Here is a 22,683-nt window from a genome sequence, read left to right on the forward strand (position 1 = left end):
GGAAGGGATGGCTGGAGAGGAGGCGGAGAAGGTATGGGGGGGAGGGCAAGGGCGGAGCTAAAAAAATTTTTTAAGCCTTTGAGGGGCGCAGAGCGGGGGATGGTAAAAAGAGGCGGTCCTCAAGGCCCAGTTAAATTGACCGAGAGGCGGAGAAACGGCCGAGCAGAGCCGGGTAGAGACAGCGAAGAGGAAGGGAAGGACGAACGACATATTCCCCTGTCTGCACATTGCGCTTGACTGTTGGGGTTGCTCTCGTTTGCTTCTCATTTTTTTTTTCACCGTCTCCTTTTTAAAATTTATTTTTCGATTCCCTCCTTCCTTACTACAGTCGGGAGGACTTTTTTTTTTTTTTCCCTTGGGGGGATTCCCCCCTTCTCCCTCAGATCGCTCTCTGGATTTTGGAAACCGGCCGAGGGGAGAGAGAAAGAGCAAAGAGTCTTGAGAGGGAAAGAGGAAAGTAAGTGACCTCGGGTTTTTATTTTAGGGAACGGACTGCAGAAAGAGATCTGAGCCCTCCCCCCAGCTTTGAGACCCGGGGACCCAGCGCCTCCGGGGCTGACACTTCCCCCGCACCACCGCCAGCTACCCCGCCAAGCACCGACAAGAGGGGGTACACCTCCTCGCACGCACACTTTCTTTTTTCCCCGGCTTCTGACGGCGGCGGGCTCGGCTGCAAGCGAGCCTTAGAAGAACCCCGGTCAGCGGCTAGGGGCGGGGTGGAGGGGGCAGGGGTACGAGACTATGCACTGAAACTTTTTGTCCAACTTTTGGACTGTTCTCGCTCCGGAGGAGCCGTGGTCCGCGCCGGGAGCGCCGAGCTGTGCCGAGCGGAGAGCAGTGCTCGCTCGGGCCCGGATCAGCAGCAGCAGCGGCGGCAGCGGCGGCGGCAGCTGCGGCGGCGACAAGAGGAGGAAGAAGAAAAAGAAGAAAACGAAGAAGAGGTGCGGGGGCCGCGGGAGCGGCAGAGGCTCGGCTCTAGGGAGCCGGGCTCATGGACGGGTGAAGCCTTAGAGAGCACAGTGAGCGCCCAGCCCGCTAGCGCGCCCCAGGCCCTGGCCCGGGCCTTGGCCCCGGGGGAAAAAGGAGACAGCGAAGAAGGCGCCGGGGGGACAAGGCCACCGACGCCGCAGCCGCAGAAGAGCGAGAAAGGGAGGCAAGGGAGTGAGAGCCTTACCGGCCCCGACCGGGCCTCCGAAACCATGAACTTTATGCTCACTTGGGTACATTGGTGCTTAGCCCTGCTGCTCTATCTCCATCATGCTAAGGTAAGCTAGTTGGTGCTGGCAAGGGGTGCTTGATGGTGGTGGCGGCGGCGGCTAGTGTCCGGCAAGCTGGTGGGGGGGTGGTGGTGGTGGAGGCATAGTGCCTGGCAGTGAAGCGTGGAAGGAAGCTGGGGGAAGGGGGGGGGGTGGGCAGCGGGCTCCTTTTCCTAACCTTGGGAGTGGGGATGGTGAGATCTGTGCCCCAGTCGTATTGGTGGGCACCAAGCATTAGGGAGTAAGTGCCCCCCCACCCCCGAAGTGTGCAGCGGACTGGAGAGGGGGCGCGCGCTAGGTGGAGAGCATCTGGTTGGGGTCTCGCCGCCCACGCGGGCCCTGCCCACCCACCGGAGCCACACGCACGTAGGATCCCGGCCGAAGGGAGGGGAAGGAGGAGGGAATTGGAGGGGCTGGGCTAGTGCTTCGGCGGCTCAAGTTTGCTCCTTGTCGCCGGGTCCCACAGCAAACAGACTGGGCCATGGGGGCGCTGAGAGCCATGCCCCCTGGTGGGGGGGGGAGCTATGGGGAGGTGGTCACGAATTTTAGACTAGGGAGGGAAGCGGTTTGAGCGCATGCTAAAGAGAGAGCTCCAGAGGCTCAGGTCATGTCACTTTGTCTTCCAACCTTCCCCCTCAACCCAAATGAGTTTGGAGAAAAGTTTGTGGGTGGGGGAGCTTCTGGTACCCCCAGGAGTGCAGCTTGTAAAGCCTCCATTCCCCCCGCCTCTCTCAGGTCTCCTCAGTCCCCTCCCTCCCCCTTCTCGGCGCCGGGGGCGCGCTGCGCGAAGCCGATTACATCAGCCCCGGGACTGGCCGGGCCGCGTGTTCCCCTGGAGCTGCCTGGGCCGGAGCTCGGGGTCCCTGGATTGGGAGAGACTTCTTCACCATTCCCCAGAAATCATGGACACACACCCCCGATCTCCCCCTGGAGAAGGTGACCCTTTAAGCTAGCCACAGCCTGGTGCCGAAGGGTAGCCCCCCTTCCCCCACCAGCTCCCCCCTCTCCGACTCCTTTCCAGTCAGAAAAATTCGAATACACCCCTTTTACCAACTTCCTAGCACTGAGAGCCCCCCCACCCGTTCCCCTTTTTTGAGCCACGAGAGAAGATTCCAGCTGCTTTCTGATCCCATCACCACCAAACCCCTCTTGTCCTGTATTGTTTTTAATCGAGGAGGGAGCGTAGCCCCCCCCCCAATCTCCTATATAGCTCAGTGAGACCCCCCCCACTTTCCTCCCCCTCCCCCCTTCTTTCCTTCCCGCCCGCGGGGCCTGGGAAAGGGACGGTCACTGCCAGTGGACCCGGCCTGGGAGAGCCCGCCCAGGGCGGCGCTTGGTCTCGACTCCGCCCTTGTAGTGACCTGGTGACAGCCCGCCTCCTGTCCCCTCCCCCCATGGCCCTGTGTGTAGCTGGACGGGGGCTTTATGATGGGGGGGGCGGTTCAGGGGGGCACAGAAGGGAGGCTTACATACTGAGGTTTGGCTCTCCTAGCTGAATTCTGTCTTCCCTGCACCTCCCACTTTGTGGAGAATGTTTCCAAAATGCTGTGACATTTGGGTTTCAGGGTTAGCTGGGCAGGGAGAGTGGGGTTCTTTTGCTTCGGCATACATGCCTTTCCTTCTCCCTCTTAGGGGCTGGTGCTGGGATAGTAATAACCGGGACTCCGGGCTGCTTCTGACTATTTCCCAGTCCTCCTCTTTCCTTATAGCCTCCATATGGTGATTGGGGGAAAGAAACTGGAGGGAATGAAGACCGGGCTGGAACCCCTCCCCTCCCCCAGGCGCTGTGAAATAGGCTTCCTTCGACCCTGGCTCTCTGGGAAGGCTGTCATTCTCTGAGTTTGAATGCGTGCCCCAGACTACCCTGGAGGTCACTGCCATGAAGTTTGGGGCAGGTGTTCTTGCCAGTCCTAGGCACAGTTACTAAGTACAGCCAGATCTTAATTACTGTCCAGTTGCCCCCCTCTTCAAAATCACATTCCCTACCTTCCCAGGAACTAGCAACAAGAACTACTTCTCGACATCCCCCAGGAAGTTGAGTGCAATCCACTTCTATTCCTATGAGTTCTTAAGATCTGGCACAGTCACCCCTCCCCCACCCCCCAAGATGTAGGCCTCTGGACTAGGACTAGGGAAGGGTTGTCTAGCTATAGTTATGACCTTCCTAGGCCCCCAGAGAAGGGCACCAGCCGCTCAGCCCCTCCCCCACTGGGCACCGCCCCCTCTCTGTGACTGTGGTGGTGGTGGTGGGGATCGTGGGGAAGGTTCCCTCTGGCCTAGGGGACCTGGGAGGTGGGGACAAGGCTGCTGGGACTCTCAGCTTCTTAGTAGGGCCCGGAGAGAATTGGAATATTAGGGAGGCATGGGAGCTGGTGGGCAAAGGGAAAGCTAGAGAGCCAGCTTCTGGGGAGACAGCCTGCCTCGGGGCAGGGAAGCCATAGGATTTAGAGCCAGAAAGGATCTTGGCTCCGTCTAGTTTCAACCCCCTTTTCAGCTGAGGAGACCAAGTCATAGAAAGGGGTATTATGGGGTTAGGACCGTTAACAGGGAGAAACCTTGATAAAGTTGGGGACGTGTGTCTGGGGCTTTGTGATCCTTCCTAAAGAAGAGCCCCATCTGCTTTTGGCATAGAGAATGGAGGGGTGTGTGTCTGTGTGTTTGGGGATTGTATACTGGAGGAAAAGCCTAGTGAACAGGGAGGACCGGGCTGGAGGAAACCCCATCTGCTGCTCAGTTGGCCCCAAAGGGTCTCAAGGTCCTTGGGGGGAGTTAATATGGAGAGGCCTGGCACCCCTCCCCTGATCTCCTGCTATGGGGGTTGGGCCTGAAAGGGGGCATCCATTTTGTCAGTGTCCTGGCTCTTGTCTGTTGACCTTCACAGTCAGTGGGGAGGGGCTGCCTGCCAGGAGTTGGGGGTGGGGGGAGACATAGTGTCCAGAGTGCTCTGGAAGATAAGCAGCCTCCTTGGGGCTGGTTAGGATCAGGGGATGAGGATGTGGGGGAGCTGGAGAGGGGAGGAATAGGTAGACATAAATGGTAGAACCTGCGAACCCCCAATTCCACAGGAGAGAAGAGATCAGGAAATAGCGAAAGGGTTTGGGAGAGAACTTGGAACTAGAGACTGATCTGGACTTAGGGGGTGGAATGGAAAATGAAGTTTGGAAGGGCCCTGTAGCCATATTACTAAAGTTTGCCCCTCTTTTCTTCAAACTAAGCAGCCCCTTACCTGAGGGTCAGATTGAGCATTTCTGGAAAGGGAAGAGATGGTTTTTGGTTGGGGAGGGTGTCAGCCTTCCATTCTCTGCCCCCCCCCCCCATCCCTTGTGTTTGTCAGGTCAACTAGATAAGGTCACCTGTGCTGGTTTTTCCCTTCCTTCCTTCCTTCCTTCCTTCCTTCCTTCCTTCCTTCCTTCCTTCCTTCCTTCCTTCCTTCCTTCTTTCTTTCTTTCTTTCTTTCTTTCTTTCTTTCTTTCTTTCTTTCTTTCTTTCTTTCTTTCTTTCTTTCTTTCTTTTCTGGATCCCTTCCTTCCTGCCCACTCGGTCATGTTTTTCCCCCTTTAATTGAAGTAAGTGCCTTTGGACCAGGGTGTATGTGTTGAGGACAGGTAGTTTGGAGGATTGATGAAGTGAAGTGACTAGAGTTTTTTGAGGGTGATAGGGAGGAGTGTGGAAGGAGTAGAATAGGAGAACCGAGAAGGGGGTTGAAGAAAGGCCTGGCAACTCTGGACAGACCTAGATAACTAGTTAGCTTCTCCTAGATCTATCATTAGGGGGTCTCATGGTTCTCTCCTCTGATGGTAAGCTGTGTGTGGGCTGGAGGAGGTCCCTTTTAACACACCTTTCCCTGAGGTCAGACCTCACATGTGTTTGTGAGACACTGGTCTATAACTCTGGGTTGGATAGGGACACTGGAGGTTAAAGGAAAGGAGGTCAAGGGTCTGGGTCTGGCTTAGCCTATGTAAACTCCTGTACCCCATGCCCCTATCTCACTCTCTGCTTTGTTTACAGTGGTCGCAGGCAGCACCCACCCCAGAAGAAGGAGAAAGGAAACCTACAGAGGGTGAGTCTGCTCACATACAGCATGGGCCCTAAGTCTTTCCATGTCTCGGGTGGGCACGTCAGCCCCTGTCTCTTACTCTCTGGTGCAGGTCCCTCATGGGGATGAAGCAGAGGGAAAGAGTAGAGTTGGTGGGGGCAGACACAGACATTTATTTAAGCTGCTAGTTTCCTGTGGGGTCCAATCTGTTTCTTGGCTGGGCAAATATGTTTTCAGGCACAGGGCTTATACTTCTTTCACCCTCTAGAAACTTGAATTTTTAAAGAGGACAGTGGCCAAGCAGGGGTACCAGACTGAGAGTGATTTATCCAGTCCCAGAGTCCCCCATCCAGGGAGAAGGTTGGGAGTTTTTTCTCCCCTCCCTTATCTACCCTTCCCCACCACCCCCCAAGCACTAAGGAACAGGGATGTTATTGGGGTAAACTTCCTTTTAGTGCCAGCAGAGGGCTGTAGCTGTGAAGCTGACTCACCACCCCCTTTCCCCTCCTAAACCCTGCCTGTCTTTTGTTTGCTAGGGCCCCCATTCCGAGTACTCCCTGACTCTTCTTACAGCCCTTGAACCCCTACTCTGCTCTCCTTTGGCACTTTAATGGCAGACATCCCCTTCACTTGCACCCATCACTCTGCATCTCTGTGTCAAGACACAGGGTATGCTTAGGATTGGGTTTTTCTAAAGGGCCATACCAGGCTGTTTTCCCATTCTCCTTGGGATTGGAATCCCTGATTAGCTCCACTTTCTCCCATTTATCCTGTCCCTTGCCTTCTCTGTCAGCTGGAGAATGGTTCCCTCACCTCTTTCCCACCCATGACCATCATGGATACCCTTAGAAAGTCACTCTTCTTCCCCTCACTCCCCCTTTCAAGAGCCTCTCCCCTGCCTCCCCAGCCTTTCCCAGTGGTCTTCGTGGCTTGAGAGAAAGAAGACAAATGGTCTTTGTTTGCTGGAGAAAAGGTTGTCTGCAATAAATGAAGAAAACCCAGGACACTTGAGGCTGCTGAGCATGTGTGCTTGTGTGAGAGGATAGATTCGTGTTTGTGGGTGTGCTTGAGTGTGAAGGAAGTTCTCCTTTGGGAGGTAGCGGCAGGAGGGGCTTGGGATGGGTGCTGAGGGGAGCTCTCTGACCTGTTCTAGTGTGACAGACTTCTTCCCTCTCTTCCCTGGAGAGCCTAGAATTCCTTTTCCTTTGATGGGGCCTCCACTGACTCGGAAGGGTCTACGATCTCCCCAGCTTGTAGGCCAACCCTTTTTTGTACCACCCCCTGGCTTGAGGAGGGAGACATCGAAGGATGGGGTTCCATCAAACCAGCCAGAGATCTAGCCACCTCTTTCCTCTTCCCACCCCACAACCCAGTTAGAGCAAGCAAGGGTCAGAAACCCCCGAGATCAATTATTGTCTTTCTCAGTGCTTGATTTTAAACCATTATGTCCTTTATGGACATTTGGTTTCCTATCCATCCATCAGGGATGCAAAGAACCTTCCTGTATAGAGAGGGCTGACAACCAGCCTGTGGCTTGATAGGAGTTGGTGCTTGAATAAGAACCCAGGTCTTCCTGAGTTCCAGCCTGCTGTTCCCAGCCAACCCTTTTCAGTCCTCTCCAGCCATATAAACTTGGCAGGGTGAAGTAGAGGACGGGTCTACCATCTCCTCCTGGCCCCCAGCCATATTTTAAATAGATATGTATATATCTAAGGGAGGCAATTTAGCACAGCATATGGAAAAACTGAGGTGATGGAGTCAATAAGTGCTGAGTTCATGTACTTTTTATGCCACAGCCTAGCTTTCTCAAGTCACTTAAACTCAGTGCCTCAAGCAGCTAAAAGTGGGGGCAGCTAGATGGCAAAGTGGACAGAGCACTGGCCCTCAAGTCAAGAGGACCTGAGTTCAAATCGGGTCTCCAATACTCACTCATTCACTCAATCACACACATCGAGTCAGTTGGAAAGCCGGAACTAGAACCCAGACCTCCTAATTCCTGTCTAGGGTTCTGTACTTGGCACCCTGATTGGTAGGGTGGGTGGGGTCCTAGGGGAAAGAGATGGGAACCATGTGGATTTGACTAGCTGGATCATAGATATAAAGCTAGAAAGGACTTCAGAGGATGTCTAGCCCGCCTCGTTTCACCTATTAAGGGGCTGAGGCCCAGAGAAGTGCTTAGTTAGCTCAGTGCCTGGCACAGAGTAGATGCTGAATAAATACTGATTGATTATTGGTTGACTTGCCCAAGGTCACCCGGGGAGTAAGGAGAACCACTGAGATTTGAACCTAGGGCTCTGTGTCCAGCTCTTCTGTCACTGGATCATGCCTCTTCCTCTTCTGAACCTCCCTGGGTTCTGTCGATACTTTTTCCCTGAGTGTGCTTTGCTGCCTCCGAGTGCCTTGTCCCCTTGACCCCAAGTTACCTTTTCATGCTTTACTGCACCCCAGGCTCTCTGCCCCGTTACCTAGCCCAGAGAACCTTTGTTGCTCTTCGTCACCTGTTCAGTTCTTCCAGAAATGCTTAGCAGCGGGAGCAGCAGCACGGCTTTTTTTTTTTTTTTCCATGATGCAAGCAGTTTGCTCTTATCAGGCAGGGCTATTGGTCTCTCACCTGGCATGCTTAGCCATGCCCGGTGGCCGCCGACTCTCAGGGCTGCCTAGCTGAGGCCTCCCTGTTTTTCTCCTTAGCTTCTCCCTCTCCCCAGGAAGTTGGGTCTTTCAGGCACATGCTTGGGGTGTGGAAGGCCAGCTTCTTGCCCTGTGGCCCTGCTCCCCAGAGACCTCCCCACCCTCTGGCATTGCTTCTTCCCTTGTGTTGGGAAAGTCTTGGGAAACCCTAGAGGTCCCCAACAGGGGTGAGAGTGGAAGGCCTAGGCATGCAAAGATTGGCTTTTCCTTCTCTACATCAGGTTGATCATGTGAAACAGGCTTCTCTATTTTCTCTCGACACCCCTCCCCATTCTGCCCCCCTCCCTAGCACACAGGGACCCAGACTAGGGAAGGGCAGTAGCCGTATAGGCTCAGGGTATGGGGCAGAGTGAACCCGAGTTTTGTAAGGATTGACTCTTAACAGAGAGAGAGGATTTGCCCCTCAGGAGGGAGGGAGGGGTCGAGGTAGTACTGAAATGTGTGGGACTCCTAAGGCTCCCCCTCTGAGAAAGCCATGGATTGTCCCTTCTTTCTCTCCCTTGGCCCTTGCTCCTTCACCTACATCTCACTCACTTTCTTCTCTAGCCTTCTCCAGCCTGCCAGGTGTGGCAGAAGGTGTCCCAGAAAGAGCACCTTGCTGTGGTTGGCCAGCAGAGTTCTGGAGGGATTTAGGGATAGGGGGGTGGGGGAGGGCAGTTAAGAAATGGACATTAGTGCTGGGAAATTACTTCGAGAGCCTTGAGTCCATTTTAGTAGATGAGAAAATGGAGGTTTTGAGAGGTAACGTGAGCAGGGATCATGGAACTTAAGGGAACCCTCAGGAATTTGGAACTTTTTTTTATGTCATGGACCCATTAGGCAGCCTGATGATGCCTATGGACTTCTTTCTCAGGATGTTTTTAAATGCATACAATAAAATACTTAGGATTATAAAAGAAACCAATTATATTAAATTACATTTATCAAAATAAATTTAAAAACACAACAACCTAATTCATAGACTCATTGTCTCAGTTGATAGAGCACTGGACCTGAAGTTAGGAAGACCTGAGTTCAAATCTGGCCTCAGATACTTATTAGCTGTGTGACCCCGGCCAAGTCACTTAACTTCTGTTTGCCTCAATTTCCTCATCTGTAAAAATGGGGATAATAGCACCTACCCATCAGGATTGTTTTGAGGATCAAATGAGATATTGGTAAAGTGTTTAGCACAGTGCAAGGCACATAGTAGGTGCTATATAAATGTCATTATTATTCCTCCTTCTCTAATCCTGCTGCTTTATTTTACCAATGAGGAGACTGGAGCCTAGAGAGGGAAAGAGTCTTGCCTAAGGTCACACAGCTAATTTGTGGCAGAGGCAGAATTTGAAACCAAGTCTTTTGACTTTAGATTCAGTACTCTTTCACACAGGGCAGTGAGGGCTCAGTGGATAGAGTGCTGGGCTTGGATTCAGGAAGACTCATCTTCCTGAGTTCAAATCTGGCTTCAGACATTTACTAGCTGTGTGACCCTGGGCAAGTCACTTCACCCTGTTTGCCTCAGTTTTCTCATCTGTCAAATGAGCTAGAGAAGGAAATGGCAAACCATTCCAGTATCTTTGTCAAGAAAACTCCCTAATGGGGTCATGAAGAGTCAGACAAAACCCTTTACACAAACATATTACTTGCAGCAGGTTAGTTGTGTCCCTCTCCTCATCAGCACCACCCCTCCCCCCCTTTCCTTCTGAAGGTTATGAAGTGCTGGGGCCGGACCCTCTCACAAAGGAATACTGGCTGGTCAGAAGACATACTCTGATATTTTCTTGAGGCTCTTTTAGGTTAACCCATTTGTTCAAACTCCTAAGTTGCCTTTTCTCCTTTAGTGGTGAAATTTCTGGATGTCTACCAACGCAGCTACTGCCGGGCTATCGAGACTCTGGTGGACATCTTCCAAGAATACCCAGATGAGGTGGAATTCATTTTCAAGCCGTCTTGTGTACCTCTGATGAGGTGTGCTGGCTGTTGCAATGATGAGGGACTCGAGTGTGTCCCCTACGAGGTGCACAACGTCACCATGCAGGTGAGGAAAGCTGTCTTGGGGTCATGGGAGTGAAGCTTTCTCCCTGGGTAAAGGAGTTTTTTTAATTTTAAATTTAACTTATTATATCATTTTAAAATTTTAATGAGAGTTTATACATTTTTGAAGGGAGAGGTTTTTGGCAGCAAGAGGGTTTGAGATCAGAGATCTCTTTCTCAGGAGAATAGGATAGACAATTCTCCTTATGTCCTGTTTTCCTGAAGTGCGACTGGTTGAATGGGGAATCCTGCTTGGAGGCAGGGGCATCGGCAAGATGACCCATCTGGGACCCAGATGATGGAAAGCAAATGTTCCTCTTTAGAGGCAAAGATGTCTTAGGGACATCCCTCTACCTGTTTTCCTTTTGTAATTGAAGCCCTGTCCCTGACCCATAACCCTATTCCACCTCTTCTCCTGTCCTGGCCCCTTGCCCCTTGTTTCTGGAGGCATTCAGGGACAGGAGGCACAGTGTCTGTCCCTTTTCTCTCCACCCCCTTCTTCCCAGAGGAATTTCCCTACTGTCCTTGGGACTTTGCTCAGGAGTAATGGGTCAACTCTGACTGATCTGGATTAGGAGACTTACCAGGGATGTGGGGTTTGGGTTGTTCAAAAAGTTAGTTCCCTCATACAATCACTTCCCTAAAAAATCCTCCCTTCTGGAGGCGGCTAGGTGGCGCAGTGGATAAAGCACCGGCCCTGGATTCAGGAGTTCCTGAGTTCAAATCCAGCCTCAGACACTTGACACTTACTGGCTGTGTGACCCTGGGCAAGTCACTTAACCCCCATTGCCCCGCAAAAAAAAGAAAAAAAAATCCTCCCTTCTTCCTAGGACTCCTTCATGGTACAAAACCCCAGTTCAAGTTCTTGGCTCTATCTCTTTCCCTTCCTTCCTCTCTTCCCCTTCTTGCTTTGACTCCTCCTTTCTGCCCTGGAGGTCCTGCCCTTGGTGCTGCTTCCCAGGTCTGAACCCTGGGGAACTGGCAGCACTGCCCTCTGAGGCATAGACTTCCAGAGACCAGGCATTTAATCTCTTAGTTCTCAGGTCCTTGAAAATATTGACCTCTGTCTCTCTCTTCTTCCCTGCTATCCCCATTTTCCCCTGAGAACCTAGGAATAGGTATCTGGTGAGGGATTTGTCCTTCCTTAGCCAGTGTTTTTTGGGGAAATGAAATTATTCCTTCAAATGGGGCATGGGCAGGGTGAAAAGAAGAACCAGATTATTTGAATTTTGTGGGTACCAGGAGTCTGATGTGGGCATGTTGTTGGGAGTGGGGGGGGAGGGGCTGGAAATGGTGCCAACCCAGGACCCTAATTCCCAGCTCGGCCAACCCGAAGCAGCCACATCAGCTCTCTGAGATTATTGGGGTTAGGAGGTAGGGGAGGAGGGGGCGGGGCTCTATGGCTTTGTCCTATTGACAGCCATTAACCCCCCCCCCCTTTACCTCCTTCACTCCCTGGGGACTATTAATCCCCGGAGACCTCCGGGTGTTGAGTGGCAAGAGACAGGGGGGTGTCGGGCGAGTGGCTGGCTGGGTCACTAACTACTGTGTTCTCCTGCCCTCTCAGATCATGAGGATTAAACCCCACCAGGGCCAGCATATTGGGGAGATGAGCTTCTTACAGCACAGTAAATGTGAATGCAGGTAAGGGGAGATTCATGGATAGAGGTGTTCTTGGGGAAGGGATGGGTAGATCAGGCCTGCGAAGAGGTCAGAGAGAGAGAAGGGGTGTCAGAGAGAGTAGGCAGACATGAGAAGGCCACAAACGAGAAGGTCCTAGAAGTCAAAGACACAGAAACAGAGAATGGAGTGGGCAGGGAGGAGATGGAGACATGGTTCTTAGAGGAGACCTTTTCTATTAAGGGTCTCCCAGAGGGGCTGGGGTTGGGGTGGGGGCATATATTTATATACATACACATTTGCTTCCTCTGGTAGAATGTAAGCTCCTTGTGGTCAGGAGCTGATGGAGAGGTTGAATAGAAGGCAGGAACATGGAAAGGGACTCTGCCTAGAGTGAGGATGAGAAGAGGAAAAGGAGTCCGAGTTCTTCCGGGCTCCCCTAGTACTGAGGGGGGGAGGGAGACTGTTCAAGGTGGCAGGAAGCCAGTTCTCTTACCTTCCTCCTCTGATCCTTTCCTTTTCTCATTTTTAGACCAAAGAAAGATGTCAAAGGAAAACAAGAGAAGTAAGTGGACATAACTTTTGGTGTTTTTTTCCCTTCTCGGCCGGTTGTCTTGCTGGTTTTTTTTTTTTTTTTACTCTTTGCCCCTTCTGTTGCTCTGTTATTCAGGGTCATTATTCAGGCCTCACTAAGGCTAGGCAGAAGTATGGAGAACTGATTGGTGGGCAGAGAAAGGTTTGGAGGTGGAGTGGAAGGCACCCTCATTCTTGTGTGGTCTAGATGGTTCCCTTTCTACCATGCCACGTGGAGAACCCACTGGGTTCCTTCCAGGATTAATTAGGTCCTGAAATTTGGCTGGAGGGTTATTGGGAAATCCTGGCCCAAAGCATCTGTACCTGCTGGGAAGAGCTATTAGACTCTGGGTCTGGACTTCATTTTCTATATGGTCTGGCTTGATGTTGTTGTAGTGTCCTGGTACCCTGTTTGCTTACTAGCCTGACCCTCAGGTGGGTTGTCAACCCCTAGAACACTTGGTACCCTGCCACAGGGTGGGGGTATAGGCAGGGGGTTGGAACTGTCAGGGAAACAGGTGGTGGAGGGCGTGTGTGGTATATTTCCATTTGCTATCTTGTGACTCAGGTTTGGAGGCTATACTTGGAGGGGAAATGGGTCCCCCCTGGGGTTTCTACCTTGTCACTGTCCTTGGATGCTTTTGGGGTCAAAGTAAGGATGTGACGTTCTTCTGGATTAGATGGTAGATTTGCTAGCTTGGTTTAATAGACTTTAGTGTTTGACTCAATTAAGTTCCTCACTTTTCAGGGGCTCTGTAGTCTGGGAATAGAGTATTGTTAAGGGCAGAGGCTGACACTCAAGGCACAGTAGCATTAGAAACTGATGAATGTAAAGGGCTGGTTATTAGGCCACCAAATAGAAGGTCTGAGTCAGGCTGCCTAAAGAGGAAGGAGATGGAGGCTGAAAGAGAACACATTGTCTTCCCTTTTCTCTGTGCCTACCCTCGCCCATTGCCCCTGGGCCGCACCTTCCTTCTCTCCCCTCCAAGTCCAGCATGTTCTCTTAGTGTTGAAGCAGTTTCAGTGGCAATGGGGCAGAGGGGCTAGCAGGCTGGAAGTGCTCTTTGGAGAGACTGTGTGGGTGATTGAGCCTGGTTTCCTAGGACCCTCCCTTCTCTCCTCCCCTCCCCACCTCTGCTGCTTATTGTTACTCCCTATGCATTCTCCCCAGGAGAATGATGGAGGGCCCCCTTCCCCTCTCCTCCCCTTTTTCCTTCCTTTTTGGCAAAACTCCCTGGGGTGTATCTACCTCCCCGAACTGTGGGACAATGTGAGGAATGATGGTTTCCTTTTGTTGGGGATGAATCGGGCCACAACCCACCCCTTCTCCCCCTTCCTCATTCCCTATGACTCCCAGCCCCCTATCCCCCACCTCAGCCTGTTCCCAGGATATCAGCCTTGCCTGCAGCTAGAATGGGGTAGCTTGGAAGAAAATTTTGTGAGAAGGCAGACAGGCTCTGACAGGGCCTGGGGAGGATACCCTGCCAAGTTACGCCCCAGCCTCTCCCCTCCCACACCCCCTCCATCCCTCTTCCCCCTTATACCCACAAACCCTCTTTCCCCCAGGCTCTTGGTGGGGGGGTGGCCTCTTCCTGGGAGTGGATGGTTGCCACTGGCCAGGATGGCTCTCCAGTCCATGGCATGGGCCTTTATATCGTGGCTGTGCTCAGCTCATTCCTCAAACACACACACACACACACCACACACCATGCTCACTCCTCAGTCAGTGCCTTGGGCTCTCTGACCCATCCCCCTTTATGGTGATTCCTAATGTTGCTAAGTGGAAAGCCAGGAGCGTGAGTCAGGGCTGTTGGCCCAGCCCCCTCTCAGTTCATAGACTGTTCTACACGGAAATGGGGTTGGAGGGCATCATTCTCCTGGCCCCCTCAAGCTCTGTGCTACTAGACACTTTCCCCCTTCCTTGTTGCCCTGCATCCTTCCTGGGAGAACCCTTAAAGGGCATGTCTGCCATTGGCTGGAATCCTGGAGCCTTTGCTCAGCACTCTCCCCCTGTTCCCTTCCCACCTCCATGTTGCTGAGACTGAAGGAAGCACCCTGTTTGGTAGAGGTGTGATATTTCCCCACCATTCCTCCCAGGGAGGCTGTCTCCAGAGATCTGGAGTACCTTGAATGGTAACAATAATTACACACCTTCTAGGTTCACAACCTGTCTTCTTCCTAACCATCTTGTGAGGGAAAGGTAGTGCAAGTGTTATCATCCCCATTATAAAGTTGATGAAACTGAGTCTTGGTGAAGTGGCTAATGGGCCTTGGGTCTTCTGATTCTCAGTTCAGTGTGTTTTCTACCAGTCCGTGTGACTCTAAGCCTCAAGAGGGATGGCTGGCACCATGGTGATAGTAATAATGATAATAATATTATTTTCTAATAATTATATTTATTATACTAATTATTAATATTTTAAAAGAAACACATAACATTTATTATGATTATAGTGTATGATGATCGAATAATAAATATAATAATAACAAACTTTTGTTTGCTTCAGTTTCCTCCTCTGGACAATGGGGATAATAATAGCACCTCCCAGGTTGTCATGAAGATCAGACGAGATAATATTTGTAAAGTACTTTGCAAACCTTAAAGAGCTAGATAAAGGATGGCTATGTTCTTATTTATAACGACACCAATGATAGTGAAAATTCCCATCTATGAGACAGAGGCCCAAGAGCGAGGTAGTGCAGCACTATTATGATGCCATTTCCCACCTGAAGAAACTGAGACACAGAGGGTTAAGTGACTTGTCCAAGGATTACAGAGTTAATAAGGATAAGAAGTAGGATTTGAACCCAGGGCTAATCAATGCTAATGCCATTTCCACTCCCATCACAGATAGGGGTGGGGTAAGTTGCCAAAGTAGAGTAATGCTTTAGGAACAAATATGGCCCCTGTGCCTTCTGCCTGAAGCCCCAGTGTCTTTGGATCTTGTGCCCTCAGCAGAGGTGGGGGATATGAATAGAGAGAGCTTTGGGGGTGATGGGAAACTTATCATCTCTTTCCATCTCCTCAGAGTCATCAAAATGATGAGAAAGGGCTTTCTTCATGGTGCACTCCCACATATGTAGCTATGCTGCAGAGCCCTGTCCCCCGAGACCATTTCCCACCCCCCACTCCCAGCCCCCTTCCTTCTCTTTCTCTCCCTTCTAGGGAGAGAAGCCATTGGGATGTTGGGCTTAGGAGGGGATGTGTATTTCCCCTCTTCCCAACCCTTTCTGCTTCATTCCATTTCCTCCTGCCCCTCCTCGGCCCCCACCCTGTTCTCTGTCTGTCTCTGTCTCTGTTTTTTTATTTTCCAGAAAATCAAATCGAGGAAAGGGGAAGGGGCAAAAGCGCAAGCGAAAGAAATCCCGGTATAAATCCTGGATCGTGTACGTTGGTGCCCGGCGCTATTTAACACCCCTTCCCCTTAATCCCCTTTCCCTACAATCAGACCCTCCATTTGTAGCACCCAGTGATACCCCTACCTATCTTTACCCTTCCTTCCCCCTTCCCTAGTGTCTCCATTCTTTCCACTTGACTAATTGGCACCGATGGGGTCAAAGTGGTGGTGGCCTTCTGGCTAGGGCCCTGGGTTCTTGAGGACTTGGGTGGGGGGCTATGGCTTGGCTGGGCACAGACTTTCTTACCCACTGGGCACTGGTGGCGGGTCTCTGTTGGCATGGGCACTGGGAAGTGGTGCCTGCCCAATCTAGCTCTTGGCTTATGCATTTGTTTGGAAATCAAATGGGGGGTCTTGGGTAAGGATGGGGAGGGGATCATTTGAAGAGGGTTTGGGGAAGGAGTATGTGTACATGAGTGAATGACATTGCGACGATGTGGAAGGTGGAGTGGGCTAGGACTGGGGATGGGGAAAGGTTCTATCTAAGGAATAGTGTTGTTGCCATCTTTTCTCCTCCTATCCCATGGCAGGATGAGGGTAGAGAAGGGCTCCTTGCCAAAGTGGAGAGAAGGTTCTCTGGTTCCAAGTTTTTCTAATTCAGCTGAGGCCATGGTCATTAACATGGACCCTATCTCCTAGAAGAACCTTTTCTCCTGTTGTATCTTTGAGGGAGCAAGGCAATGTGTGTCTGGGATAGAGGGTGTACCTACACCCAGGAAAGAGAGAGCAGCAGTGGTTTGAGGTCTAGGATGCTCCTGGCCTCTTGGGATTTTATCTGGCTGGTTCTGGAGAGGGTATTGTGACCTGCTTCCCACCTCTCTTCAAGCAATAGGTTAGGAAGAGGTCTAGAACCTGTATGACTCTGTGTCTCAGGGGCCATTGGAAAGGATGATACTTGCAGCATTGATTCCTTTTGGGGGGACAAGTCAGGCCCTTTTGGGATCAGCACCATATGTTAAATAGTATCTGGGAATTGGTGGAGAGGGACTTTGCAAAGGAGAGTGCCAAATTCTTTTGCTCCTCAATGGAGCTTCTTGGGTTAGACTTTCTGTCTTCCCAGGATCATGGGATTATGGATTTCTAGCTGGAAGGGACCTTAGAGATCATCTTATCAAATCTCTTCATTCTATAGAAGAAGAAACCAGTCCCAAAGAGATTAAGTAACTTGCCCAGGGTCGCATAGCTAGTAAATGTCTGAGGCAGAATTTGAATCCAAATCTTCCATGATATCTCTATGGAGCTATGAATCTGCAGGCTAGCTTCATACCCCACCCACCCCACCCCAACTTCCTGAAGTGGGCAGGATAGCGCCTCATTGCAAGTCTTTCTTTGGTCTGTGGTATTTTGGCATGTTAAAACAGGAAGCGACCTTAGAGGTCATCTGGTCCAACAACCTCATTTTGTAGAGGAGGAAACTGAGGCCTGGAGAGGCAGGTGACTTGACCAAGCTCACACAAGTCATGGGACGTGAACTCAGTTCTCCTGAACTCAAGTCCCATGCTCTTTGCCCTATATACCATGCCACAGGAGGAAACCCCCCACCTCCATTTCTGGGAGTCCTGAAGCCTGCCTTTGCTCAAGCACGCTGTGTCTTCGCTTCTTTTGCCCCATCAGACCAGCCTTCTGTCCTCTCTATCTCTCTGCTCATGCAGGCCTCTCCAAAGCTGCTTCTTTGCCTCTTTCTGCTGTAGCTCTCTGATATTGGGAATGGGGAGTGGGGTCGGTCATGGCACGACCGGGAGAGGGCACTGAAGGGCGGTGGGGACCCATGATGGCGATGTGTTAGGGGGTGGGGGTATATTGCACGGGGATGGGTTTTTTTTCCCTCTGCTGAAGCTCTAGCTTAGATCTCTTTCCTTTTGCCTTTTTGCAGTCCCTGTGGGCCTTGCTCAGAGCGGAGAAAGCATTTGTTTGTACAAGATCCGCAGACGTGTAAATGCTCCTGCAAAAACACAGACTCGAGGTGCAAGGCGAGGCAGCTTGAGTTAAACGAACGAACTTGCAGGTTGGTTTCCCGAACAGAGAGAGACAGAGAGAGAGATTGAGAGAGAGGAGAGACAGACAGACAGACAGACAGACAGAGACACAGACATACAGAGAGACAGACTGCTCGCTTGGCTTTTAGCTCCCTGCTCTATGACTGCTACTTTCTCCTGCTCTCAGGATCCCCCCCGTGGAGGGGGGAGTGTCGGGGTTCTGTCCTGGCTGGGTGCCAGGGAAGCTGCTCCGGTTGGCAGGGTGCACAGACTGGCGTGGCTCCATGTGGTGGTGTTGTCGTGGAGGGTAACGCCCCTGATGTGCTGTGTTGTCTGGATCCAGGTGGTTGTTATTAATAATAATGTGTGTTTGTGTTGCTTTGTTATCTCTCATTGTTTTTTACTAGCATTGTCTTATTGGATCTTTATAACACCTCCCCACAACCCTCAGGTAGGCAGAGAAGATATTTTTCTCCTCTATTTGACACATGAGGAAATTTGAATCCCAGAGAATGGAAGAGAGCCAGGACTAGAACCCAGGTCTTCTTACTCCTCGTTTGCTGCTCTTTATACCATACAATGTTGTTGTTGGGGCAAATTGGATGGCCCCTATCTGCCTCTACACTGAAGAGAGTAAAGGTTCAGGATGGGGAAGATTAGTGGAAACCCTAAGTAGTTCTCCTCTCCTCCTTGGTTTTTCCCATTTGTTATTACTAATAAAGACCTAGAAAGAGTGTCTGCCTGGCCTGCTTTGTTTGCTCACTTACCTCGCACCCCCAGGCATGTGACTGCCCAGGAGGCAGGCATGCTGAGGACTAAGACCTTGAGATGTTGGTATGTCCCATGGACTGATATAGAACTCAGAGGATGTGTTGGGGAGAGGAGAAGGGGACAGCTCAGGCTGTCCTCCCTGGGGTTCTAGGAATAGATGATACCCTTGCAGCTATAGCCAGGTAGAGAAGATATATCTGTCTGCTTCTCCTAGTGGGAAGAGAGTTTGGTGTAAGTTGGAGATGGGGAGGGAATATGTAGGTGGGAGCATCTGAGGCTACTGGGCACCTGGATTAGACTAAAAAAGCCAATTAAGTCACCTCAGCCTTCACAGGTCCAGCCTGATCTGCCTCCTTCTACTCTCTGAGCCCACACCACTAGTCTGCTAGATGTGATCTCAGTCTCCCTTAAGCAGCTGCTCTGCAGGGATGTTGTGGGTGATGGATAGGTCTTAGGGTCAAGAGGATGGAAGAGAAGACCTGGAGTTCTCTTCATCGAAAGCATTCTACAGCAGAATTTCCTAATTTCCTCCCTTTTCTGATCCCCTCTTCCTTTGCTCCTTCCCCTAGAACCAATAGACAGTAAATTGGGGGCAAGAGGATGGATGCCTGGCATCAGTCTGCACGTATTCTTCACATAGGTGTTTGCCAGATAGGCTTCCCTGGCTCTGCTTTGGTGTAACTCACAGACTGAGTTGGAGGAAGAGGGACACTCCAAAGTTCTACTTGGCTTCTTTATGTCACCTGACCTGCCAAAATTTAGGTGTTTTAGAGGCTGGTTCTTGTTTGGCTTTGGGGGATCACCTATAACTTCATCCTCACTTTTTACTTCTTACCATTATCCAAATGCAATATTCCCACTGCCAAGCATTTGCATCGTTCATACCTGATGCCTGGAATACCCTCCCTACTCTGCTCTACTCAACAATGTATTACTCTTAAAACATATAGTTCATAGTTCACACCCTTGAGTTGCCCTTTCCTGTTTGATTCCAATGAACTCTGATCACTCCTTTACTTTGTCTTGTCCAGCACTTATTACTAACAAATAATAATAGTAAAAGCTGACATTTTAATAGCATTTAAAGGTTTATAAGGTGCTTGACGCATATAATTTAAATTGGTTCTCTGTTCGTTGGTACTTGCTACTATGTCACTTTGTAAATGTGAGTCGTGTCTGTTTCATCTCAATCAGAGTGGTAGCTCCCTGAGGTCAGGAGCATTGTATCTTCCTCATCAGAACAGGAGGGCCCTGAATATGGGGCCTGTCTTTCCCTTCAGACTTGGGGCTCCCTGAGGGCAGGAACTATGTCTCCCTCATCAGCCTCAGGGACTCTTTGAAGGCAAAGACTGTATTTCCCCCATCAGAGGTGGGGTGGGGCTCCCTGGAGATAGAGACCATGTCAAATTGGAATTCCACCCCCCTTCAAAGGTTTCAGACCTCATCTCCTCCCCTAATATTTATTTGCCAAGTGTAGGACTATTCATGGGAAGTGGGGGAGGGGAGTAGAATTGCTTGGATGCGGTTAATATGGTCTCTGACCCTTCTGGTCTTTGGCTCTCCTTGCAGATGTGACAAGCCAAGGCGGTGAGCCCCCTCGGCATTTCCAGAGCCAGACCTCTCAGACCTGGAAAAGAAAAAAAAATCAGAACAATTAAGAGAAACCACAAGCCACCACCACCGCCACCACCGTCGCCAACACTGACAACCCAATGATGATGAAACTAACACTAATCCAAAAGAAACCTTAAATGAAGGATGAAGAGAGGCGCATAGCACTTTGAGTCCGGAAGGTGTGACTCCGGCAGAAGCATTCCCGGGCAAGAGACGGAGCAGGGGTCCCTCTTCCAGTTGGATTGCAATTCTGTTTTTCATGCTGCTAAATCATGGAGCCAGGAAGATTAGAGGGTTTTATTTCTGGGATTCCTATAGACACACCCACACGCGTACATGCATTCATATATATATATACATATATATAAAAATAAATATATATATTTTATATGTACATATAAAATATATATATTCTTTTTTAATAATTAACATTGCTAACGTTATTGGTGTCTTCACTGGATGTATTTGACTGCTGTGGACTTGAGTGGGAAAAAAATACCCACACAGAATCCAGCTGGGAAAAGATGGGAGCAGTGATATTGGCATGGCCACCTTCTTCTAGGGGAGGCCAGAGCTATCTATCTGTGCCTTCCACTCTGTCCCTTCTTGCCCTGCCTTGTCCTGCTGGCCCCAGGAAGAATGACTGAACACGCGGAGGTTGAATTTGATGCCTGGCTCTGGGTTTTGAGGGCATGTTGACATACTCAGCTGTGGTCCCCATATTTTACTCCTCTATTGGATTGCACCTTGGACCTGTCCCCTAGGTTGTTGTTGGTTTTTGTTTTTGTTTTTGTTTTTCTGTTGTTTTTTTTTTTTTGTCAAAGATGGGGAAAGGGCTGAGAGATGGGAGACAGGGAAGAAGAAGCAGCATGGTTAGGAGGAATGGGGACCAGAGGATGCTACAGTGCTGGGGTGCTCCCCAAACTCCCCTGATGACAAGACATCCTATCCCCTGGGTCTGAATTGCCTGGGTACCCTTCAAAACACAGTGGAACATTTCTGTAGAGGGGTATTACTATGCTGTGGAGACAGGGGGTGGTGCATTTTGTGTGATAATATATCCCTCTCCCCCAATGTAACCTCCCCTCCCCACACCTTTTCCCAAGGAGGAGAAGCTATCCCCCTCTGTCTTCCTCTTGCTCAGTGAGGCAGGCTCCAGAAGCAGAGATAAACCCTCAAGACTACTAAACCACTAGGAAGCTTCCCCCAGGGTGTTTGAGTTTGGCTTGTCTGAAGGCAGACAAGGGTGAAGGGTGAAGGGTGAAGGGCGAATGGGTGGCTGTGGGCGTGGGAGTGCTTCCCTGACCCTGGACCCTGACCTTGTCTCCCACTCCACAGTGGGGAGAGACAGAGCAGGATCCATATGCCTGGTGTGGAGGCAGAGAAAAGAAAAAAGTGTTTTATATTACTTATTTAATATCCCTTTTTAATTAGAAATTAAAACAGTTAATTTAATTAAAAGAGTAGGGTTTTTCAGTATTCTTGGTTAATATTTAATTTCAACTATTTATAAATATACCTCTTTCTCTTTTTCTCTCTTATTCTCTCTTCTATTTGTATTTTTTTTGGGGGGGGATAAAGTTCATGTTTCCAGTATCTCCCCACCTCGATTTGGGGTGGGGGGAGAAACCATTGGCGATGGTCAGTAGCATGCCCCGAACAGATATTTAATTTTTCTAACACTTGCCCCTCCTCATTTTCCCTGCTCCCCCCACACATTCCTGTTGAAATAAGGTTTCAATATACATCTACATACTATATATATATTTGGCTACTTGTGTTTGTATATATATATATATATATATATATGTTTATGTATATATGTGATTTGGATGAAATAGACTTCGCCATTGTTTTTTTTATATGTAAAAAACAAAATAAGAAAAAAATAGAAAATTCTACATACTAAATTTCTCTCTTTTTTAATTTTAATATTTGTTATCATTTATTTATTGGTGCTACTGTTTATCCGTAATAATTGTGGGGAAAGAAGATATTAACATCACATCTTTGTCTCTAGTACAGTTTCTTGAGATATTCCGTAGTACATATTTATTTTTAAACGATGACAACAACAACAAAAATACAGCTATATCTTAAAAAAAGAAGCTTTTTGTATTAAAAAATTTAATTCTGATCTCAAAGTTCCTCCCGTTTCTACTTCTGGTTTCCATTTTAATTCCCTTTACTTCCTTCCCTTATATCCCTTTATCTCCTATTAGGAATCTGGGGTTTCTACTTTTGCCTTGGTGGGTAGATTTCTGGGAAGACCTCATTGTACTGGTCTTGGGATAAGGGCCTTGAATTCACTGGGTCTCTGGCTGGAAGCCACTTGGGGCATAAAAGAATCTGGGGTTAACTAGTCTGAAAGGGGGGGGTGGAGAAAGGTGGGGATGGGAGGTATAGGGAGTAAAAGAGTAATTGTTTCTTAAATGGGATCTTGGAGAATGCAGTTTAAGGGCTTGTTGATTTGCCTTCAGGGGTCAAACAGTGCCTTACTCTGCTTCTTGGTAAGAGGAAGAGGAGAAGGTTGAGATGGGATGGTCTTGAGCACTGCCAGAGAGAGGGGAGAAAGAAGATGGATCAATTCATGGATTTCCTCTGAGTTTTCCATTCCATTGGGCTGGGTTAGTGGAAGATGGGAGTGGAAAGGTTTGGTGGTGGATGTGGGTGGGGATGATCTATAGGACCTGATTGAGAACTCTGTAATATAGTTCTGGACAGAGATGCTTCCC

General features: G+C 49.9%; 1 protein-coding gene across 1 annotated transcript; it reads left to right on the plus strand.

Annotated features, from left to right (window-relative positions):
* Positions 1 to 461: 461 nt before the first annotated feature.
* Positions 462 to 22,092, plus strand: VEGFA (vascular endothelial growth factor A; the record flags this gene model as incomplete). The annotated part of the gene is made up of 9 exons (XM_044002178.1): positions 462 to 1,265; positions 5,265 to 5,316; positions 9,804 to 10,000; positions 11,564 to 11,640; positions 12,149 to 12,181; positions 15,505 to 15,576; positions 17,461 to 17,592; positions 17,751 to 17,906; positions 19,904 to 22,092. Coding segments are annotated over 8 exons (1,491 nt in total), but the record flags the coding sequence as incomplete, so codon positions are not given.
* Positions 22,093 to 22,683: the final 591 nt, after the last annotated feature.

The sequence above is a fragment of the Dromiciops gliroides genome, chromosome 4 (genome assembly GCF_019393635.1).
Source record: "Dromiciops gliroides isolate mDroGli1 chromosome 4, mDroGli1.pri, whole genome shotgun sequence".
In the NCBI taxonomy this organism is placed as follows: Eukaryota; Metazoa; Chordata; class Mammalia; order Microbiotheria; family Microbiotheriidae; genus Dromiciops; species Dromiciops gliroides.